The following is a 15528-nucleotide window of genomic DNA, read 5'->3' on the forward strand; positions in this document are numbered from 1 at the left end:
CCAAGGAGTGGCTGGTGGGTTTGAACTGCCAGCCTTCTGGTTAGCAGTCAAATGCCTTAGGCACTATGCTACCAGAGCTCCTACACACACACACACACACACACACACACACATATACACACACATATATATATCCAAAAACAGCCCCTCTCTCCTCTACATAAAAAGCATCCTATGGATCCAAATAAGCCTACAACATCTCTAACTAAAGACATCCTATTAGGATAGTCTGTTTCTTGAATCCTTTGCTACCAATGCCAGCAGATGGAAATAGGGAGTTTCTCTCAGCTCTCAACTCACACTGAAGTCCTATGCACATGGGCAGTTACACTGAGAGGAACTAGCATGGGGTCTCTAAGCACCAACTAGCCAAGACAGAAAATGACCAGTTTTCCCCTTTCGAGAGGGAGCACAAAGAAGTTTTTGATAGTCTTAAATTCACATGTACTAACCACCTCCTCCCTAAAGCACAGCTCCGAGCTGTCAGACCCAGTATGCTGCCTGGAGATCAGAATGCATGGTTATAGTCCTGTTCTGAACCAGCCTGGATTCACCGTGTCAATAACTTCCCATCTCCCTGATGCCCACATAAGCAACCGGTAAAGCAGAAGCAAAACAAAGAACCAAAAGCAGAAATACCAGCACCCAAGAGGGGGAGTCCCAGAACAGTCCAAACAGCAGAAGCCACCAGAACTGAGTACCCGCAGTCAGCGAGAAGAGATGCAGGGGCAGCAGAAAGGTGGGCAGGTGGTGTCAGGGCAAGAGTATGACTGGGATCTGAACTTGAATCCCAGCTCCTATACTTACTGAAGCCATGTACTTAACCTCTGACCCTCAACTGTGTCATCTATAAAGTACAAAGAATAAGTGCTCCATAAGATAAAATATTTACATAGCAATTAGCACAGTTCTGGTGCTAATTGAATCAGACAGTTCTGGGTCCATGGTAGAGAAAACAAGGAGAAAAAAGAGAGAGGGGCTAGGGCTAGTGAGAGATAATGAGGAGAAAGTTTCTAAAGAGCAGAGAAGTGTGACACCTGAAAGCTTCATGAACTACGTCCAGAAGAAAATTGATAATACCACCTGGGAATCAGCCAGTCTACACACCAGTCTTTGTGGTGTGGGTGCCTGGGTCAAAAGCATGTGAGCCAGATCCATGCAAGGCACACCTGGGACCGAAGGGCAGCTAGTCTCCGGGAACGGCTGATGGCGGGGTTTGGAGGAGGCCAGGGCAGAGAGGGAAGGATGGGCTCCAGGGCACAGTGGGGAGGACCAGAGAGCAGATGGGGCAAGTAAAGGCAGCCGAGACCGAGGCGCTCACCCTCCGGGCTTCACTCTGATACTTGACTGCCTTTTTGGTGTCCGCCACAGCCCGCTCCACGAAGCCCACTGACTGGTCCATGTTGTTCTCAATACGGTCAATCATGGCTCCCTTTCCCCAGATGCAAGTGGCAGCAGCAGAAACAGAGATGCAAAGGGGGAGGAGAGAGCGAAAGACGGCGAGCAAAATGGACTCTCTTCTCAAAAGGTCGGGGAGAGCCTCACCTTGCGGGCCTGACTCTGGTATTTCAGCGCTTTCTTAGTCTCATCCCGGGCCTTCTCCACATGGTCCACTGTGTGCATAACATTCAACTCTATGTTATCTAACATCTCACCCTGCAAAGAACAGACAGTGGTCACAACCAACAGAACCCATCCCAGGATGATCTTGGCTGACGTGGAAAAGGGATTCTCTTTCTTATAACCTTCAGTGCAGAGGAACAGCCAGAAGCCTTGAAAAGCAGCCTGCCAGAAGCACCCCCATGGGGCACACTCACACTTCTCATGGGGTGACCTGCTTTAGGGCATCACCAGGACGCTGGCCTCTTTCTGGCCAACCAGACCTGAATCGGGTTCGTTCCCGCCTAAAACGATTCTGTTCACCACCGTAGAACAGCACCTGACACACAGTACAAAAACTAGTTGACACCATGGGTGCAGAGTAGCACTGCTCCAGGGGGCTTTCAAGGCTGGGACCTTTTGGAAACAGATCAAGAGGCTTTCTGAGAAGTCTCCGGGTGGGTTCAAAGCACCAACTTTTGTTTGTAGTTGAGCATTTAACCATTTTCACCACCCAGGGACTCCTGGCACATAGTAAGGACTCAAAATATCTGAGGTTGTAAACATCTGCATTTTCTAAGAGACATTTCTAGGTCACAGAAGTTGGGTTTACCCAAGCCATTTATTTGGCTATATCCTCCCCTCTAAACGGTGGTGTCTTTGTACGATTCCCAACCATTTCCCAGCTTTATCTTCCACATGGGGAAGTCTGGTCACTCCTTCAGCTAATTCCTGGGCATTTTAGGATGAAAATTCCCCGACATACCTAGAGTCTCCTCAACCCAGCTCAACCCACCATTCTAGCAATCTGTAAACAGAGAAAGGCACTTACCCATATCCCCTGAATCTCAAACCAGTTCCTCGGCAAAGCAGTGTGGAAGAAAAAGAAGAGTGGGGATGGAGGGACTTGAATAACGTTCCCAGAGGCCAGAAGGGGCTGGGGGCACAGCACCTGGGCCCTTAGCAGGGCACTGATCCAACAACCAGTCAAGTGCTTGGGCTGCAGTTAGGTCTTGTGGTCCAACTAAAGGATCCTACTTAGTTTTCAACCCTATCCATGCGGCAGAGCAACTGGAAGTTTATGATCATAGTGATCCAACACCATGACCTTTGACGTCTTTAACTGTATCCTCTGATTCTGTGAACCCAACACCATACGCGGGCCATCTGGAGTGACGCCCCTGAGCAAGCATGCCTGAGGACAAGCTGCCAAACCAGCACCATGTGTGTCTCAAGCTTTTCTGTAAATACTAATCTGCTGATTCTTCATTCATGTGTTGCCTGCTCTTATTCCTTAGCAAAAACTATAACCAGTTTTAGAAAAAACATACAAGAGGAAAAACAGAAATGTTAAAAAAAAAAAAAAAAAGGAAAACTTCTGTTAATCCTAACTTTTCACTGGGAACTGGGAACAAGATCACTTGTTTTTTCAAAGTCAGCAGTAAAATAGTTCATTGTTTTAAGGCATCATTATTCAGAACCATTTCTCAAATAAAAAAAAAAAAAGAACAGAGGTCCTGAGTCCACAGGGAACTAGGAACCTGACAGGGCACCTCAATCCCCACGCTAACAAGCAATGGCTATGAAGCCCAAGTGGCAGGCAAGACCAGCAAGGCTGAGCTCGCCCAAAGGGTCAGCATTCTTGCTGGAATGCTGGCATTCCCTTACCCCATTATGCAAATCCTCACGAGTTCTCCTGACCCACCCAGCACACTTGCGTTCCCGTTTTCTCAGTTCACGGTCTCCCCCGCCAACCCCGACCGTTCTCAGGAGAGCCTGAGCATCCCTTGCCTCCCATCCCACACTGGGACCCACCGCCGGCTACCTGATTCTCCACCAGCATGGCGATGTCCATAAACATGTCGTGGAGCTCCTTGATGCTGCTCTCCAGCCTCACAATGTCCTTGTGCCGTCCCTCGATCTCACTAAGGGCTTGCTTGGAAATCTGGGAGTCGATGATCTGCCATAGGCCACACACACAGACCATGGGGCACCCTGCACTGACGGCACGTCCCCACCACAGCCTCACACACAGACCATCAGCCCCCTGCACTAACACCGTGCCCCTGCCATAGCCCTTCGCCAGCTTGCACCAATGGCCATGTCCCTGCTGCAGACCTCACACAGCCCTCTGAAGAGCGCCTTGCCCCCCATTCACATGTTCACACCCCGTGGTGCTCCACATACTGCCCTCCTTTCTCTATGACAGAGGTCTACCATCTAGCCACCAACACTCACCCCGGAAGTGAAGATGGCAGGGTTTCCACTTTCCAACATCTCCTCCAGCTCCTCATCTGTTGTCTTTTTGCCGGCTTTACCACAAAACAAAGCAGCATGTCAAATAGATCAAAGTACACCACTGCAGAAGTTCCTTAGCAATTAGGACTATGGGGGAGGGTGGTGCAATGTTTGGCATTTACCCTTGGCTTTTGGAGAAAGAGCCTTAGGGGATTCCTAAGGCATGAAGGAGTATTGACCACATCTGAGACTGTATGGAAAGCCCACCTGGTAACGGATGATGAGCCCATGGGCTGACTGATCAAAGCCCTGCAACATGGGGGCTCAGAGAGCTTTTCCGCTCCAAGAACTGACCCGGTTGGTGAGAGAAGACATGCACTCAGTGTCGGAGTACCCAGTTAACACAGGTACCTACTAATCTGTGGGGAACAATTTCACATTTCTTCACCACATCAAAGATTCTGCTTCTAGGGATGGCTGGCATCCATCTCTCTCCCTACCCCACAGGACTTCCCTACAGAATCAAAGCCTCTTTCCAAATTCACAGTCCTTGACAGGGACAGAGTATTCAGTTAGCAAGGTAAGCATGAATTACTTAGGCTTACTTACTAATCTGTAGGGAACGGTTTCACATGGTTTTCACCACATCCCATGTGAAACTGTTCCCTACAGGTTAGTAAATTAAGCACAAGTAAGACTACTGGATAGTCTGCCCCTGTATGTTCTCCTTGGGAAAACGGAAGCTTGGCTCTGGGACTTTTCCAGTTTCCGGGTGCCTCCTCCTGACACTGATATCCTTTAATTTCAAGTTGTATCCTTTCCCTAATAGAGCACATAACCGTAAGTACAGTCCCTGAGCTCTGTGAGACATTACAGCTAATCATCAAACCTAGCAGAAAAAGGGGGAGGGAGAAGCGGGGGTCAGAGATGATGGAGAATTGGGAAAGTGGAGATTGGGTTAATCTCCACAGCTTGGGGACTGGACTCTTGGTAGTCCTTAACAGAGAAGGTGACTTCACTGTAAGACCATGGTCTTTATACACTCCCCCATTAACTCCTAACTCTTCTGATTTCTCCCTGAATCCAGTCCTTACTGAATACTGTCAACAATTACCTTCCTCTGCACACATCTGATTGCATTACTACCGGTTCAGAAGTTCACTACCCCTGTTCCCTACGCCTCGGAGCCTAACAACCCTAGGAGCAGACAGTTCCTACACGAGCCTGCCTCAATCCACCTTAACCTTTCACTGGTGCACCAGATGCAGCCTCTTCCCAGGCCCTGGACAGCCTGCCACTCCTATACATGCCTGCGTTGCCCTGATTATGTGTTTGTTCATCGTTTTCTCCCATTTCAAGCACATTCCACCCTGCCAGGCCCTGCTTCCCACTTTACTCATTGCTATCCAGTGTGGCTTTATTAATTTCTTTATTCCTCATAGTGACTATCACTGCATCTTTCATTTCATAAATGTTCTTTGCTGTCAAACAGGTAGAAAAAAAGACCGAATGGGGTAGCCCACAGAAGAGCAATTATTTAGCAAGTGTTTCCCCTTAATGTATCAGGAAATGCTGGATCCCACAACAATACAACTACATGGACCTGATGAGCACTGTCAACTTTCAGCCTAAGACAGCACCCCGGCTATGTCAGTGTTAAAGGTCTGTCCTGGGCAGAAGCCACACACGGTTGTGTCCTGTTCTCCTGCGTCTCACAGCTTGGGATGGACAACCACATGGCAGGAACAGGTGGAGGGCCACACGCCAGACTTCAAACACTTACTAATTTCAAGCTGCCGCTGGATTCTCCCTTTGCTGCGTTCACGGAAGTCTACCTGAGCCTCATTGTATTTGGTCATCACCTCCACAAACTTCCGGGAGAGGACAGAGTGCTGTGGGAACAGTGTACAATATAAGCCCACGAAAAGAAAGAGATAGCAACGTCCTTAACCGTTGTAGAGCCCTTCCCCAGCCACCACACAGCCTCGCCTCTGGCAACACTGGCTTGGAACCCAAAGACCAGGGATAAGACTCAATTTTTTGGTTTCCTAGCTTTGCTTCCTTGAGAGCTTTCCAAGTATACTTTCAGTATCTATTTACCTGCCCTGCTGACCTCACACAGAACTCTTAACGCCAAAGGAGATAATCATCTCTGTGGATCTAGAGTCCTGCATCCACATGGACTGCTAGCATTTTGCTGGCACCCCTCTTGGCTTGTTTCTAAAACTGCCAGACTCCTCTCCCACAAGACACCTGCCAGAGATCCTTGACTTCTTACCCTAACGGAGCGCCCCAGCTTTTCCTGTCTATAACCAGATGGATTCTTTCACCAGCCGTAACATCGCCCCAGATGGGTAAGTTCAAATCTTCATCAATATTTTTATTCCTTGCCTACTTCTCAGCATCAAGCCCTGCTGATTTGTCCTTCGCAAAACCCACCAATATTATATAGTTTCTAATCTCATTACCACAGTGCAAATTCAGACCAAAATCACTGCAAAAACCTCTCTAGGGACCAACCTTGCCTCTTGACTCCTCCCTCTCTGATCTAGCTGTCAAAGGGCTTCCAGATAATCCTACAGCCTGAAGTGACACCTGTCGCTATTTAGTCACATCCAAGTTCTCTATGCTGGTATTCAAAGACCTCTAAAATGTGGCACTACATTATCTACCCGAAAAATCAACTCCCATTCTCCCAAAGCAGACTTTACCTCCTGACAGACTGTTCTCTTCAGTGTTTGCCCATTACTGCTGACCACCACCACTGCCACCAGCACACACATACCCCGATCCTGCCCTGACACGTCTTAGAAAAAGGACACTCTACCCCTGAACCTGTCTGTGTTGGCATTCTGGCCAACATCAAAGGCTCAGCTTCATTGGGCAACCCCCAATTCTTCCTGAGATCTTTTAACACTGGAAACACCATGCATTTGATTAAAGGTCTTCTTACACTGTTGTCCTATTGGGTCTTGTGTAAGAGTTCCCTTCTAACACCTGACTGTCGTGTCAACTCATTAAGGGGGAGGATTATCATCTCTGATAACTCTCAAAGCACCTAGCTCCAAACCAGACACCTGATGACTGAAAAATCTTTAGAGACACATGACTTCCCCTCATCTGGGAAACAAGGCAGACATACTAGATCAGCAGCTTAAGCTGGGCTGAGCCCCTTAGTTCTCCAGGGGCCTCTCTGGGGCAGGAGAGGTGGGGGGATGGGCTGAACTCCAGCTCTTACTCCTGCTTTGACCAGAGGAGCTCCCCATTCCCAGTTCTTCAACTTAATTCATTCCAAATAAGAATTGTATTTTAAAAAAAGACTCTAGCGGGAGGTAGGGGAGAGGGGAAAACGGACCAGGTAATTGTTAAAAGCCCACTGCCATCCAGTCAATTCCCACTCATAGTGGCCCCACAGGACAGAGGAGAACTGCCCTACAGGGCTTCCACGGTTGTGATCTTTATGAAAGCAGACTGCCTCATCTTTCTCCTGTACAGCAGCTGGTGGCTTCAAACTGCCAACCTTTTGGTTAGCAGTCAAATGCTTTAACCACTATGCCACCAGGGCTCCTAGGTGACTGTTAGATCAAGGGAAGTCGCACCTGGGATTTCCGTATCCGGAGGTCTGCTGATGACCGGACCTCATCTTCTTCAATATGTTTTTCCATGCCTGGAGAGGAGGAAAGGGTGATTCTAGACACACCTGCTCCTCTCTTCCAAGAAACACATCACCCAATGCAGACCTGTTGTCTTTCTCACACCCCCAGTCCATGGAGTTGTAACAACAAACGGGTGTAATCTCAAAAGAGCAGCTCCCAGGGGAGCCACAGGACTTCCAATCCTCACCCTACCTATTACCAGGTCTTTGAACAGCATCTTAGCATGAGTTTTGGTTGCCAAGAGATGGGTTCAAATCCTTGTTGTGTCACTTATCAGCTTTAGACTCTGAGGAAGTCATTTAACCTCTCTTACTGTTCCTGCTCCCTCTCATTTGTACAGTGGGATCATAACAGTACCTCCCTCTTGATACCCATGCGAAGACTGAATGAGAATGCAAACTAAGTGCTCAGCTCAGTGGCACACACACCATCACTGTTATTACAGGAAGCTGCTCCGATGAGCCCACCCTCTACGCCTATGAAAACAATTCTGTGATTTGGTTGGCTGAAAGAAATGATGCATTGGGCTGAACGATGCCGCCTTCAACCTCTGGCCAATGGCACACATTCACCAAATGTACCGTTCAGATGAATGAAGATGCTGGGGAAACTGGGGACCAGTGAGAGAAAAGTCAAGGGATGGCATTAATGGGCCAAGTCACACAACTACACATTTTAATTCTCATCTCTTAAGTCTCAACCTTGGACTCTTTCAGCTACAGTCAAGCTTCAAGGGAAGTCGGGTTTCTGGGGCTACAAAGGCCACTCAAGGAACAGTGCCCCAAGCATGAGCCCAGGTGGAAGAAGTGGTGTCACTTCCACCAAGATGAGTGTCAAGGGGAGCCAGGCTCTGGGGGTACGAGATGGGGTGGGGACTGGGTTGTGCCCTTTGCCCCCTTCTTACTCTTCAGCTTGTTCCGGACGTTGTTGGCCCTTTTCTTGATCTCAGTCGTGAGCTGCTCTAGGTCATCCTTGGTTTCTGGGTCAACAAAGTCAGGCAGAGTCCATTAGAAACATGCAGACTAAATGCTATGTGCACTACAGCAGTCAGGAAAGAAGGCAAGGGAGCTTTCTCAGGCACCCATACCCCAGAGCAGCATTTCTCAGCTATCTGATGTCTATTGCCCAGTCACACATTCTGATATCCGTTCCCCAGACAGCAGGTGTTAGAATCACACCCAAAGCTTCATTTTGCAAAGGCATTTCCCAGACACCTCACCCCCAACGTAGAGAATAAAAACACCCAAGGCTGCAGCCCTAGAGGCTGCCTTTTGAACAAGCCCTTTGTAATTCTCCAGCACACACAAGTTTGAGAACCTTGTTTTTAGAAGAAATACTCCGGTTTACAATGAGGGCTTTAGCTCAGAAGGGAGGAAAGGGTTCTGGGAAAGATCCTGAGCTAGGCTCACCAACCTGAGCTTATTCCCTAAGCTCCTACAAGCCCAAAGGTGTCCAAGGATTCATGGAGCAAAGGAAATATTAGTTCCTGCCATTCATTCAGAGACCACCCCCAGGGCACCCACTACAAGCTTGGCACTGAGCTAGCAACCAAGGAATCAGAGAGAAGACACAGATGCTGCTTTCAAGGTGTTTAGGGCCTAGGGGGAGACAAGAGACACATAAATCAGCAACTCTAATACACAGTGTGGAGGAAGGTATGTGTTCTGGTCAAGGTGTGCACAAGTGGTTATGACAGCCCCAGAGCACAGCCTGGAGGGATCTGGAAAGGCTTCTGGAAACACTGCAGTAGGACTGAGTCTCAGGGAATGACCAAAAGTTAGCCAGGTACAGAAGGAGACTTAGAGCAGGGGTCTGAGAGAAAAGCAACAATGGGTCAAAGAGGGGATAAGAAACATTCAGACAACAACTGGAGTTTCCTCGGCTAAAGTCAGGGTAAGATGGGGGAGTGTGGCAGGAGAAAAGGATGGAGAGACAGGCAGGAATAAGACCAAGACAGTTTTCAAATGTTCTGCTAAATGTTTCAACTTTAATCCTTAAGGAATAAGGAGCCTCTGAAGAACTTCAGGAATGAAATAACAAGATCTGGATTGAAACCTGTCATAAAGGAACCTAAAATGAGCCCTAATCCCCACTCCAAAAGTGTGGAACAATTAGGGGGCTAGGGGGAGCTTGCCTCAGTGAGGCTAGCAGGAGTTCTGACATGGGAGGGATTGCTGCACCTGAACCCTCTGGAACACCATGGAGAAAACAGGACTTGATCTGGGTCTTAAAGGATGGATAAACCAGAAATAAACCAAACCCACTGCCATCGAGTCAGTTCTGACTCAGCAACCCTACAGGACAGAGGAGAACTGCCCCACTGGGTTTCCAACACTGTAAATGTTCACAGAAGCAGACCGCCTCATTTTCTCCCATGGAGCAGTTGGTGAGTTCGAACCCCGGACCTTGCGGTTAGCCGCCAAATGCTTTAACCACTGCACCACCAGAGCTCCTGAGAAGGATGGGCAGGACTTGAAAAGGGGGCTGCAAAGCATTTCAGGAAGGAGAAATAGAGGCGTAAAGACACAGGGGCAAGACAGTACAGCACCTGTGAGAAGCAGGAAGAGTCACTGCCAGTCATGAGAGAGACTAGCAGGGAGGCTGAGGGGAGGCTGAGGGAAGTCTGTCAAAATGGTTCGAGTGGGACCAGGAAGAGGAGAGCTGACTTGGGGCTGGGCAGTGTGAGCTTGGGTAAGGTAAAGGAAACAGGGAGAGGGCATGGCGTGTACACGCGTGTCATTTAACGTGCGCACGCCCCGGCTGTTCACAGACAGGCCCGGCCCCAGGGCAGAGCCCTCTTTGGGTGCCTTGCTGTGACTCCACACGCACTTGGCTCTGGGATGGGGGCAGAGAGAATGATGCTGTAGAGCTTCTTGGCCTCGTCCACGCTCTCCGCGATCTTGTCGATGTTGAGCCGAGTCTCCTCTATCTGCAACCAGAGAGAGAACCACCTTCGTCATCAGAGAAGAAGACAACGTCCGCGGCTGAGATGAAAGCTTAGCGGGGCTCTCTGTTGAAGGCCACCCATCTCTGGGCTTACAGAAGAACATGGAAAAACTCTTGAGCCACCCAGGAAGTCCCCTTTTCAGAGTCACATGAACTCATCTCAGCAGGGCAGTCCCTGGAAATCCATACTCGTTGCTCCCTGACAGAGATAAATGTGGGAGCATTCACACCAGAGCCAGGGACATCCCGAAGGCTAATCCGCTCCCGTCTCAGGCAGACCCTTAAACCCCTCGTAGTGAGAACAGAAAGAGAATAAGACTGGAAGAGAAGAAAAAGGGAAGAAAGAAGGAAGTGAAGAGAGAGTGTAAACCTAGACAGTGGAAAACAGACGCAAAGACAAGGAGGACAAAGAGCAAGAAAGGAGAGAGGAAGAGAGAGACGGAGCAGTGAGCCCGCCCAGCAGACAGCCCAAGCTGTCCACAGACGGATGTTCTGGACACTGGACTTGGCCTCTTACTAGGCGACTCCCTGAGAAAATCAGCACCCAAAGCTCAAGCCACAGACCAGCCTCTGTGCACCGCAGGGCTCCTGGCTGTGTGAGCTGTGAATCATTCCCAGACAGACACCACCTCGAGACACTGCTGAACGAGGGCTAAGCCCAAAAAGCAACCTTGGCTCCCTCTTCAAAGGCACCAGCGGCCCCTGGCACCATGGCCCACGCAGAGGTGGGAACACAGGTGAAGGAGCAGCAGGAGACACCTCACCACCCGCCACGTCCATAATGAAGGGCATGTCGACACTGGAACGAGTGACACACAGAAATGTGGTGCAATGCTGGACGATGTCGTCGTGAGCTGCTGTCAAGTCACCCCCCAACTCACGGCGATTCCATGCACAACAGGACAAAGCGCTGCCTGGCCCTGCACCACCCCCAGGTCGCGGGGGGCTCAGACCTTTGTCATCTCTAGAATTCTCGTGGCTGGTGTTCAGAGGCCAGTCACCAGGCCTCCCTTCCTAGGCTGTCTCAGTCTGGAAGCTCTGCGTCTGCATCAGAGCAACATGCAAGCCCCCACTGACAGACAGGTGGTGGCCATACACAAGGGGCCCTGGCCAGGAATCGAACCTGGGTCTCCCCCATCGGAAGCTGAGGATTCCACCACTGAACCGCCACTGCCCTTCAATACTACAGAGCAGGATCTTAAACAGGCATCTTAACAACATATTCCTCATATATACCCAGCTTCCAGCATCCCTTTCTTCCAGTGAATGGTTCACCTGTTTTAGAAAACCTGATTGTAGCTCTCTAAACTGCATTGAAAGAAGTTGAAATAAAATGTGAGTTCTCCTAACCCTCAAGCCTGTATTTTTGCCACTGGAGCAGGGCTCTCCCCATCCATAGGAAAATTGATTTTGATGTGCCACAGTTAGGAGCTCTGGTGGCGTGGTGCCTAAGGCATTTGACTGCTAACCAGAAGGCTGGCAGTTCAAACCCACCAGCCACTGTTCAGAAGGAAGGTTGGGCAATCTACTTCTGTAGTGATACCGCCTCGGAAACCCAAGGAGGGGTCGCTATGAGTCGGTTCGACTCAACAGCAGTGAGTTTGGTATTTTTAGTATAGTTTATGAATGCAATCACTTGCTTAAAGATGTAGAATAAAACACCAATGTGTTAACGTAATGAGACTATACATACAAACATCTGTGAAGCATTTTAATAGTCTGCAAAACCTTCACATATGTTACTTATTTATTCCTCACAGAAACTGTGGGATGTATTAGCACCACTATTCAGAGGAGGAAACTAAAGGTTAAAGAGGTCATGGGTCACGTAGCTGGTGCTAGAAGCGGCACCCAAGAGGTAGTAGCCGGCGCTGGAGGCGGCGCCCACGCAGTGGTGGCCGGCGCTGGAGGCGGCGCTCACGTAAGACTCTCAAGGTGCCATCTAGAAGGACTTTCCCATGGGATCTAACACTTAATGTTTTCACTTCTCCACGCTGTTTTACTTTTAGCAGACACCCAAACCTGTCTAAGTATTAAAAGGGGCTGTGTTACGACCTGTGAGCGCTGGCTGTCTCTTGAGGTCACCACTCCAGGGACTGGCCCTTGGGTAAACCAGAAATTGCCACTTTACGCTTCCCTTCCTCTTTTCTCTCTTACTGGCTCCCCTTACAACTCGTAAAATGTCATTGCATCACACCATGTTTCCATTTCCTTCACAGGAAAGTCTTGCCAAAGCGAAAAACACTGTGTTTTTAAGATTAAAAGGTTTCTAAAATAAAAGGCATCAACCATTTTTAAATGAGTTTAACACAGTTTAACAAACTACAAGGCCTTAGATTTTTGCAAAATCTCATCTGGAATATTATTTCCTAAGCTGAAGAGCGGGAGCTCTGTAGCATAGCGCCTAAGACACTTGACTGCTAACCAGACAACTGGCAGTTCAAATCCACCAGCCACTCCTCGGAAGGAAGGTTGGCCAATCTACTTCCATAGTGATACTGCCTCAGAAACCCAAGGAGGGGTCGCTATGAGTCGGGTCTGACTTGATGGCACATAACAACAACAACAAGAAGCTGAAGAGCTTCCTGGCCCAGAGTTTGGTCAGTGACAGAAAGCAGGATGAAGCTGCTAGGATGAGGTCACTGGGCCTCAAACTCAGGGTCACTGCAGGCCTTTGCAGACTAGATAGCAGATGCCTCACCCACCCCTGTGCAGAACTGGGTGCTGGGTGCTCTGTCACCAACCTGCACGTAGGACCCTACTCCCATGCTCACCTGCCCATTATAGCCACTCTCTCCTCTGTCCTCATCAACCTTACCATTTGGGGCATTCTAGAAACTGATTTCACAGCAACTTCATCAGTTCACCAAATAATCACAGAACCCTTTTCATCATGACGGCTTCAGGATGGGCAACTGGCCAACCACAGAGCTCTCTTCTTTGAACTTGTGTCTTTGTTTGTTCTTGGAAACGCTGGTTTTCTCCAAAGGTGACTTCTGGGTATCCCACGGTGGCAGGTGCATGCTGTTTCCTTTCACACATTTGCCAGACAACCAAAGAATCAAAAGTAGGGGAATCTAGCTGGAAATCCACACACAGCTGAATCAAAAAGCTCCGTGGAAATTGGTATGTTTTGTCTGGGGTCTGTTGTTTTAAGTATCCTGACATTACTCTGCAAAATATACGCTAAAGAATTAAAATTGGCTGAGCATATACTTTAATCAGAAATGGTACTCTGCCCTTCACAGTACCTCCCCCATCACTGTCTCCTTTTATACAGGAGAACGCTGAGGCTCAAAGAGGAAATTACCCAAGGCTGGCCACACTGCAGAGAGAGGCAAAGCCAAAGGCAGAATTCAGACATCTGCCAGATGCCCGTCTCTGGAGCAGGTAACGGTGCAAGAACTACCTCGGCCAGGCTCCCGATCTTCTCTCCCAACTCCATGCCCAGTCAAAGTGCATCCGGTTAATTTGCATGTTTAACTCACTATTTTGTGAGATTGTTTCAGTTACCTTTCACAGATAAAATGCACTTTATTTCCTTCCTCTCTAACCATGCCTTACCCTAAGGAGCTCTTTTTATATGAGTGACCCAACCCAAAAGTTGGTTTTCTTGAAATCAACATCTAACACATCTCCAATGCTGTCTTATTATACATTATATTTAATGTCTTTTTAAACAATTTGTCAGTAGTGTGAGAATCCAGACAGTGCAAGCTTAGAGTCAAAAAGACCGGGTTCAGACTTTAGTCCCACCACCTAGCAGCTTTCCAACCTTGAACAAGCCACCAACCCTCTCTGAGCTGTTCTCACATCTGCAAAACGAGGATTTTCATAATTATCATTTCACAATCTTTATGAGAATTAAATGAAATAAAGCATGTCAGATGCTTAGCCCAAAGTACGTGCTCCACAAAGGTCACACAATGACCATGACAAATACAAAACCAGTTAACAATTACTGCACATTTCGTATATTCCAGGGCCCCTTGTGTGCCTTTACAAGCACGTCTCATTTTATTCTCACAGCAGTTCTAGTATTAACAGAATTCTGTGATGTCACCAGTAATCACCCAAGAACAGCAAGTCAAACACTCTTCACGGTGGGTGTCTATGTCATGGAACCAACTATAATGACCACATTATACTAATCATCTCCCTGAAAGGAAGGAGTTACTCTAAGGCATGCTCTTCTGTCCGGAGCTCACTAGCCAGGAGAATCTAATGAGACAATGGAAAGTAGAGAAAGTACTGCTTTGGAGAACTGGCAGATTTCAGTAGAGCAGGGTAGAAAGCCAAGCAAAAAGCTTTATCCATTCTACCTAAGGGTTAGTCTCTGCCCCCTCTAAACTCCCATGTACCTTGTACCTCTCACACCAAAACCAAACTCCCTGCCACTGAGTTGATTCTGACTCATAGCGACCAAGGCTGCAAATCTTTACGGAAGCAGACTGCCTTATCTTTCTTCTGCAGAGCAGCTGGTGGGGTTGAATCACTGGCCTTTTTTTGGTTAGCAGCCAAATGCCTTATCCATTAAGAGCTCCTTACCTTGTACCTCTGTCAGGCATTCAAAATGCATCTTTACTTACTGAAAACGTATGACATGCCAGCCCTGGAAGGTGTCAAACGCATTGGGGTTGTAAGCGTCAAATAAATGAATTTCACAATTCATACATCTTTACTTTTCCTCCTAAAACAGTATAATCCATAAGCATACTCATATTAAGTCTTCTCAGTCATGTCCTCTTTATTCACTTCTCTGCTTTGGAAAATGAACAAACATCAGTGAGAATGGAGAGACCTCAGTCAACCAAACAACAGAAATCAAGTCCCTAAGAAGTTTTATCAAGACTGGAAAGAGTATATCAACTTTCCTTTTATTAATAAAGAATAAATAAGTGGTCTCAGTTATACTGATCAGTGAAAACAAGTGCTCTTAGATAGTAATATCCAATCAATTAAATGTATTTGGGCTTTGCATCACTCAAAATTTAGTCAGGAAAACAGAAACCAACCCAGTTATTTTAAGTGAAGTAGGTAGCATAGTGCCTAAGACACTTGACTGGTAACCAGAAGGCTGGTGGTTCAA

General features: G+C 48.0%; 1 protein-coding gene across 1 annotated transcript in view; it reads right to left on the reverse strand.

Moving 5' to 3' along the window:
* STX3 (syntaxin 3) overlaps nucleotides 1-15528 on the reverse strand; it is a 60601-nt gene that overhangs the window by 5604 nt on the left and 39469 nt on the right. Inside the window, exons 4-10 of the mRNA XM_042783062.1 lie at nucleotides 10323-10422; nucleotides 8398-8472; nucleotides 7437-7504; nucleotides 5621-5729; nucleotides 3838-3911; nucleotides 3425-3559; nucleotides 1546-1656 (exon numbers count right to left, since the gene is read on the reverse strand). Of these exons, the coding sequence (XP_042638996.1) occupies nucleotides 1546-1656; nucleotides 3425-3559; nucleotides 3838-3911; nucleotides 5621-5729; nucleotides 7437-7504; nucleotides 8398-8472; nucleotides 10323-10422 (672 nt within the window). The remainder of the gene's footprint in view (nucleotides 1-1545; nucleotides 1657-3424; nucleotides 3560-3837; nucleotides 3912-5620; nucleotides 5730-7436; nucleotides 7505-8397; nucleotides 8473-10322; nucleotides 10423-15528) is intronic.

This window comes from Orycteropus afer, unplaced genomic scaffold (genome assembly GCF_000298275.1).
Source record: "Orycteropus afer afer isolate SDZICR_OR568_19922 unplaced genomic scaffold, OryAfe1.0 scaffold00622, whole genome shotgun sequence".
In the NCBI taxonomy this organism is placed as follows: domain Eukaryota; kingdom Metazoa; phylum Chordata; class Mammalia; order Tubulidentata; family Orycteropodidae; genus Orycteropus; species Orycteropus afer.